The sequence below is a fragment of the Papio anubis genome, unplaced genomic scaffold, assembly GCF_008728515.1.
Source record: "Papio anubis isolate 15944 unplaced genomic scaffold, Panubis1.0 scaffold1125, whole genome shotgun sequence".
NCBI lineage: Eukaryota > Metazoa > Chordata > Mammalia > Primates > Cercopithecidae > Papio > Papio anubis.
In genome coordinates this window covers 3376-11587 of record NW_022160378.1, presented here as the reverse complement: position 1 = coordinate 11587, position 8212 = coordinate 3376, and the positions used below count along the sequence as shown (strand labels likewise).

Genomic DNA, 8212 nt, shown 5'->3' with positions numbered 1-8212 from the left:
TAATTTTACTACTTCCTTTCTGATGTGGTTGCCTTGTATTTTTTTTCTTGCCTAATTGCTCTGGTTAAAACTTCCAATATTATGTTGAATAGAAGTGGTGAGAGTGGGCATCCTTGCCTTGCTTTTGATGTTAGAGGAAAATCTTTCCATTTTTCAGCACTGTTATGTGGGAGCTTTTTATAAATGGACTTTATTATGTTCCATTTATAAACATAAATAGAATAAAATTTCATCCTATTTATAATTTCCTTCTGTTTATACTTTTCTGGGTTTTTTAAATAACGAAAGAGTATTAAATTTTGTTGAATGTTTTTTCTCCATCAATTGAGATGATCATGTGGTTTTTGTCTTTCATTCTGTTTATGTGGTGTATCACATTAATTTCATATGTTGAACCATCCTTGCATTCCAGGAATCCATGCCACTTGGTCATGATGTGAAATACTTTTAATCTGTTATTAAATTTTGTTTGTTAGCATTTTGTTTAGGATTTTTGCATGAATGTTCATCAGAAATTTGGTGTAATTTTCTCTTTGTGTAGTATCTTTGATTTTGGTATCAGGATAATACTGGCCTCATATGGCCCTCTTCTGCAATTTTTGGAAGAGTTTGGGAAGGATTGGTGTTGATTTTTCTTTAAATGTTTGGTAGAATTCTCCATGAAGCCATCTGGTACTGGGCTTTTCTTCTTTGGGAGGTTTTTGATTATTGATTCAATTTCCTTACTAGTTATAGGTTTGTTCAGATTTTTTATTTTTTCATGGTTCTATCTTGGTAGGTTGGATGTTTCTGGAAATGTATCTTTTTTTTCCACTTTATCCAATTTGTTGGCATATAATTGTTCTTGCTAGTTTCTTATGATCTTTTTTTTTTCTCCTGTGGCATCAGCTGTAATGTTTTATTCCTGACTTTTGTTATTTGAATCTTTTCTCTTTTTTTAGTCTAGTAAAGGGTTGTTGATTTTATTGATTTTTTTCAAAAAATAGCTCTTAGTTTTATTGATTTTTTTCTATTGTTTTTCTGTTTTCTATTTTATTTTGACACTAATCTTTATTATATCTCTTAAAGTTAATTTTGGATTCAATTTGTTCTATGTCTAGTTCTGTGAGGTATGAAGTTAGGTTGTTCATTTGAGGGTTTTTTTTTTCTCTTTTTAAAGTTGGCATTTACCATGGTAAGCACCCCTCTTAGTACTGCTTTTGCTTAGTACCATATGTTTGTACCTAATGTATAACTTTGGTATGTTGTGTTTTTATTTTCGTTTGCCTCAAGATATTTTCTAGTTCCCTTGTGTTTCTTCTTTTATCCATTGATTATTCAAGAATGTGTTGTTTAATTTCCACATATTTGTAGGATTTTCCAATTTTCCTTTTGCTGTTGGCTTCTAGTTTCATCCCATATTTAGAAAAGATACTCAGCATTTCAGTCTTCTTAAATTGTTTATGATTTATTTTGTGGTCTAACATATGATCTTTCCTGGAGAATGTTCCATGTGTGCTTAGGAAGAATGTGTGTTCTGCTGTTGCTATGTGTGTCTGTCAGGCCCATTTGATCTATGCTGTTGCTCAAGTCTTCCCTCTCCCTGTTCTTCTGTCTGGCTGATCTATCCATTATTGGAAATGGGGTATTGAGACCTCCTGCTGCATTTCTGTGTATTTCTCCCTTCAGTTCCGTCAGTTTGTTTTACATATTAGTGTGCTTTGTTAATAGGTCCATATATATATTTATAATTGCTATATCTTCCCAGTAAATTTACCTTTTCATCATTGTATAAAGTCCTTTTTGTCTCTTGTGACAGTTTTTGACTTGATGTCTATTTTGTCTCACATGAGTGTGGCCACCTCTGCTCTCTTTTGTTTACCATTTGCATGGAGTACCTTTGTTCATCCTCTCATTTTGAACCTGTGTATGTCCTTATATCTAAAGTGGTGTGGAGTTAGAGAGTGGAAAGACAGACAACAGAGACTGGGAAGGGTGAGTGGGGATAGGGGAAAGATGAAGAAAAGTTTGTTGAATGGTACAAAAAACAATAAGATAGAAAAAATAAATTCAAGGTTTGATAGCAGAGTAGGGTTCATATAGTTAACAAAAGTATATTGTACTTAGGTGATGGACACCCTATACCCTTACTTGATCACTATACATTATATATGTGTAACAAAATTTCACATGTGCCTCATGAATTTGTACAAATAAAAAAATATAAAGTGTCTTGTAGACAGCATATAGCTGCATCTTATTATCCATTCAGTCACTCTATGTCTTTTGATTGGGGAGTTTGACCCATTTACGTTTAAATTAATGACTGACGGGGAAGGACTTACTGTTGTTATTTTATTGTTTTCTGTTTGTCTTATAATTATTTGTTCCTCTTTTCCTCTCTTGTTGCCTTTCTTTCTTTCTTTCTTTCTTTCTTTTTTTTGTACTGACCTGCTTTGATTTCTTTCTTATTTTCTTTTGTGCATCTTCTATAGGTATTTTCTTTTGGAAGGGTCTGATCTTATTTGTTACTCAAAAAATCTTATTTTTGCCTGGATGCAGACTTAGAAGTAGAAGCTCATCGCTGGAGGATCTGCATTTCCTGGCAGTCTGTTCCTGATGTTTTTCTTTGGCCTCTTTCATTCTCGTGGCCAGCGTGCAGCATATTCTGCAGCCTCTGCCTTATTTTTCGTAGGACACTGTTTCTTCAGAGCAAGATTCCAGCGTTTGTGCTGCAGGACACGTGGAATAACAAGATGCTGACCGGGTGTGGTGGCTCATGCCTGTAATGCCAGCACTTTGGGAGGCCAAAGTGGGGGGATTACAAGATCAGGAGTTCGAGACCAGCATGACCGACATGGTAAAACCCCATCTCTACTAGATATACAAAAATTAGCCCGGTACGATGGCACTTGCCTATAGTCCCAGCTATTCAGGAGGCTGAGGCAGGAGAATCACTCGAACCTAGGAGGCAGAGGTTGCAGTGAGTTGAGATCGCACCACTGCACTCCAGCCTCGGCAACAGAGTGAGACGCTATACGGGGGTTAAAAAAAAAAAAAGAAAGACACTGAATCTTGGGTGCTTTGGTCCTAGGTTTCTTACGTTCTTTGTTTAAGGGCTTTCAACATATTCCCAGACCAGGAGGGAAAGGCCTGCTGGTGAGGGTGCCCTTGGCTGGTGTCTGGGAATCTAACTGCAGCAGTTCCCTGCACAGACACACAGCCTCCCTCAATAGTGAGGAGCTCCTGTGTCTAAACTCCTGTGGAAACCACGTGGTCTATCCTCAGCCCGTTGCCTTCTGGGGATCTGGAATGTCTGTGCGCGCCAGGCAGAGGTGCCCCCGTGAGCAGCCCCATAGTTGCTGGGCGCTGAGTCTCCGTGGGCTTCCCTGGTGGGCGACGTCTCACTGTGCCGTCATGTCACATTGCTGGAGGAACTCAGCACACCCGGTATGGCTCCACAGGGAGAGGACAGGGACGTTGGTGCCTGGTGTCCTGGACTTGGCCACCCAGCCCCTGGCTGTGCTCACCCCTTCCCGGCCCCTGCAGCCCTGGATGGCAGTGGCTTCCTGCTGATGCCTAACTCGGGGTCACTGCCCCACCCCGTTTCTTCTGCAGCTCCTCCAGCCCCTCTGTGACGAGTTCCATGATTAAGTGGCCGCCATGGGACTCCCTGGGTGGCTCTGGCTTCCTGTCTGCCCCAGCCCACTCAGAGGACCCTTTTCTACCGACCATGGCCTCCTGAGAGCCTCACACCCCAGGACACAGAAGGGACCTGGGCCCAGCAGGGGGTTGCTGACCCCAGAGACAGTGTGTCCACTTTGCTCATGGCCAGAAGTCATTTCATTATCTCTAAGAAGCAGACGGTCTGCTCCTCCTGTGTCTGTAATTTTATTTACTTTCACACATACACAGAATGTCAATGTGACTTCCTACCTCCAACTCAGCAAGGAGGACACAGATGCTCAGATGGGAAACGACTGCTGCAAACGCAGCCTGAGTGTGAGGTCAGGGGCTGTGCAGACAGACAGGCAAACAGACAGATGGAGAGATGGACAACAGACGGATAGATGGGCAGGCAGACACACAGAACAACAGACACACAGACAGGCAGATGAGTGGACAGATGACAGGCACACATGGACAGGCAGACAGACAGACAGATAGATGGAGAGACAGCAGAGACACACAGGCAGACACAGTCAGGCAGACCTGGTTAGATTCCCGCCAGCCACCCTAAGTAGTTCAGGTGACTGTTCAGAGCTTTTTTTGCTCACCTGAGAAGAGGGGTGGGGCTCCGTCTCCTGATCTTCGGACCACCCTCCATCCCCACCTACCTGTGGGGAAGCCCCCTCCCTACTCTCAGTGGACCTGGGGGTGCACACAGCACCGCTCCCTGATGCCAGGCTCCTAGGGCAGTCGCGTGACCCAGGCCTGGGGAGTCCCCGGACTCCATCTCCTGGTCATAGGGACAGGCCCAGGACCAGCGGGGCGCGTGGGGTGGAATTCCAGGCCGGCGGGGATGATCCGGGCTGGCGGGACCCTGGGGTGCGGATGCGGCTCCCCCCATTTCTTGCCTTCCAGGGCGTTGCGTTTCTGAAAGAGAAACCCCAGTGCAGTGGGCGAATGCGCGCCCCAGAAATCCCCCTGGGGGTCCCAGTCACAGTGGACAGTGAAGCCACGACTCACACAGGCCCCCCAACCCCGAGTCCCACTGTCCCCTAGTCAGAGCCCACGGGGACCCGGCCTGGTTACTGCGCAGGAAACGATGCTGGACTCACAGAGGAGCCCGCGGGGCCCAGTGATCTGGTCTGACCCAGGAGGGCTTGGGCGGCCGAGTCCCCAGGGGCTTCCTGTGTGACATCGCAAGCAGACTGAGGCCCGTCAGAGCCGACCCCGGGCAGTTCTGTGAGGTGCTCTCAACTTACAACCTTTAAAACAAGGACCCACCCTGTTCCCAGGAGCTTTCCAGATACACCCAGGGCAGGTGGAAAGAGATGAAGTATCAGGATTCGAGCCCCGAGAGGAGATCCAGGGGGACCCCCTCCTCCATCTGACTGAGGAATGGACTCCCCGTCTCCACCGCCCCAAGTTGTCACGGCTGCTCAGAAATCTCATATTCAACTCAAAAAAGGAATCGAAACTCCTTTCAACGCCTGCATTTTAAGCAGCGGCTTCTCGGCTCCCGTGTACTGTTCAGGCACTCGCAGATCGTCCCTGCTCTTCCCTCCACCCTTCAGTGAGCTCCTGGCAGCTGGGCTGGATGCAGCTTCCCGTGAGCAGAGGATCAACCTGGGAGCCTGGTGGGTGATCTCCACCCAGACCAAGCATCAGACCCCGAGTCTAGTGGGACAGGCCACAGACCGGGGACTGCTGCCCACACCTGTTCTGGGGACTCCAGACAGTGCCAGGGGGAAGGGGAAATCATTCATTCAGCCATTCATATGCTGACCCAGGCAATTATTCATTCGACAGATATTTATCGAGCCCTCCCTTTGAGGCAGGCACTGTTTTATGCACTGAAATACAACTTTTTATACAACAGACACTCTTCCCTTCCCCCTTCATGGAGGTTCTGTTCAGGCAGGGAGACAGACATTTGTTAAATGAAACATAAAATCTCAGTGAAAATTAGAGCTCTGAGGGAGAATGAAGGAGAAGGAAGAGGAACCAGGGCTGCCAGGTGCAGTAGCCCAGGTAGCACACTGCTCAAGGTTGCTGTAGGATTCACATCACAGTCATGTGCCAGGATCACACAGAGTCTGGGGCCCTCACTTTCCTCCCACCAGATGATGCCCAGGCTGGGAAGGCACCGAGACCGCAGCAGAGTTGGCCGGGGGGGGCAGTGAGAGGAGGGGAGGTGGGTGGGGCAGGGCTGGGGCACTGGAGGAGCAGGTTAGGTGGGGCCTGTCAGCTCAGGGGCACCCCAGGACTCAAACCTACAGCCGACCCCGCTCTCCTAGGCCTCACTGCAGCTGTGGGAAGGGGAAGCATGGAGCCCTCCCTCAAGGTCAGTGCAGCACCTGGCTTCAGCTCACGACAGTGACCATTCCCTGCTGCCACCATTGCAGTCACTGCCCTGGTGGGCAGCCTGGGCCCCAGCTCCACTGCACATGGACGGTGTGGCCTTGGGCAGTGCTGAGCTCGGCCTCACGGGCCTGTGGGGAAGGTCACAGGAGGTCCACGTGCCAGGCCTGGCTTTAATGCACAGGGTTACCACCACTGCAAGGTTGCCTGCCCCGTCTTGTACCCGGCCGTCCATGCCCTCATCTCAGGGGGCAGGACAATGGCAAGTGGGACTCAGAGGGGAGAGAGAGGACAGAGTCCCTTGAAGCCATATCCCCAAGACCAGTGCCAAGAGAGACCTCAGAGGAGGGACCTGGGAGTGGCTGGTTCCAGTCCCCACACTCCGATGGGAAAGCTGACCCCGGGTGACCTCCCAAGGTCACAGGGCAGAGCTAGGGCGAGGTCTAAGCGCTCAGGTCCGAGCAGAGGAACTCACTCAAGACCCACCAGGACCCACACAGCCAGCATTGTCATCACTGAGACATAGACATGGGGGACCCCTGGGCCACACAGCTGGACAGTGAGAAAACCAGGCCCCCAGCAGTGAGCTGGCCCCATGCCCACGGCCTTCCGTGGCTGCACACAGCCCAGCCTCAAAACCGACTCAGGACGGGCCCAGGGCTCAAATGCCCCCAGGGCCCAGGCAGAACATGGGAGTGCAGGTCCCCGGGAGTGGAGTGGGGAGTGGTGGGGACTGTGGAGAACTGGAGAGGGCTCCCCTCCTAAGGGCAGTGAACCTCAAAGTTCCCTAAACCTGAACCCACCAAGCTCACCTCTACAGGGGGCTTCAGCCCAGTCTCAAGAGTGGCCCCTGATGAAGGGGGATCTTGGGATGTGACAGTGACCACCGAAGCCTGGACATTTGCTCTGCAAGGAGGGGGTCTGGGCTTTTAAAACGTCCTGCTGAGAAAAGGGAACACACAGGGTGGATTCAGGCACAAGGGATTTAACAGAAGGAACAGCCCTTCTCTAGCGGCGGGGGGTCAGAGGGTCCAATCCACACAGGACACCCACCCTGACCGCTGCAGAAAGGCAGGCCTGGTGCAGAAGCTGAAACTCGAAGCCCACCAGGAAGGGCCCCGCAGATGTCAGTCATGGGGTGCGCCAGAGGCAATGGGGGCCCTTCAGGATGAGGCGTGCCACCCCAACTGGGCAGGCGGAGGGAAAGCAGGGATTTTCTACATCAGAGTTGTGTGGAATGGCGGTGACAAACTAAGGAATGGTTTCTGTGGTTACAGTTGACAGGTGCAATCTTGTGTCTTGGAAAGCCTGCCTTGAGGTTGGTTACAGTGGTTCATGCCTATGATCCCAACATTTTGAGAGGCCAAGGAGGGAGGATCGCTTGAGGCTAAGAGTTCAAGACCAGCCTGGCCAGAATAGCAAGACTCCATGTTTATTAAAAATTTTGAAAGGCTCACTGCTTTGTGTCTCAGGATTGCTCTGTGCTGTGTCAGACAACAGGAGGCTGAAAACAAACTCTCCAATCTCGGGGCTGGGAGGAAACAGGGTGCCTGTTACCACGACATGGGATGAACTGATCTTTCATTTAGTCCTTCTGCAATGCTCGTTGGTTGGTTCCTTCCTTCCTTTAACAGGCGTTTCTTGCGGCACCTACTAGGTGCCAGGTGCTGTCCTGGGCTCTGCAGATCCAAAAGCGAAAGAAAATCCCTGCCCTCCTGGAGCTCCCCTGAAATAAGTGTATCCTCAAGTAAAGACGGGATGAGACGGCTTCAGAGGCGTGGGGGTGGGAAGGGAAGAACCGGCAGCCTCGCGGGCATCTGGGGGCTGGCCACGGGTCTCCAGCCGCTGGGCTCCTCCTGGAGCTGGGCCTGTGGGGTGAGCAGCGGCCCCCACGGAGGGCAGGGAAGCCGGGGCTGGGATGGGGAAACTGCAGTGGGCAGAGCCCGAGGCGCCTCCGGGGACGGGCCGTGGGTGTGCCCAGGAGGGGTCAGGGCCGAGGGGCGCGGCGGGACAGGCCCCTGACTCAGGGTTCCCGGGCGGGAGCGCGGACTGGGTGCATTCGGGAGCCGCAGGTCGAGGCTCGGTGGCGGCTGTGGGGCAGCGGGCGGGGAGGGCAGGAAGCGTCTCTGTCTCCACCTGCTTCTCCTGCTCGAGGACACGAACTAGCGTCCTCCGGGCGGGGACCCGGCGCTGGCTGGAGGCGTCC

General features: G+C 50.5%; 1 protein-coding gene across 1 annotated transcript; it reads left to right on the top strand.

Annotated features, from left to right (window-relative positions):
* The first annotated feature begins 4825 nt into the window (after positions 1 to 4825).
* LOC101008432 lies at positions 4826 to 7224 on the top strand. Its single transcript, XM_021923381.2, is given in 2 exon segments — positions 4826 to 5815; positions 5818 to 7224. Coding segments are annotated over 2 exon segments (693 nt in total). The 5' UTR covers positions 4826 to 5719; the 3' UTR covers positions 6415 to 7224.
* Positions 7225 to 8212: the final 988 nt, after the last annotated feature.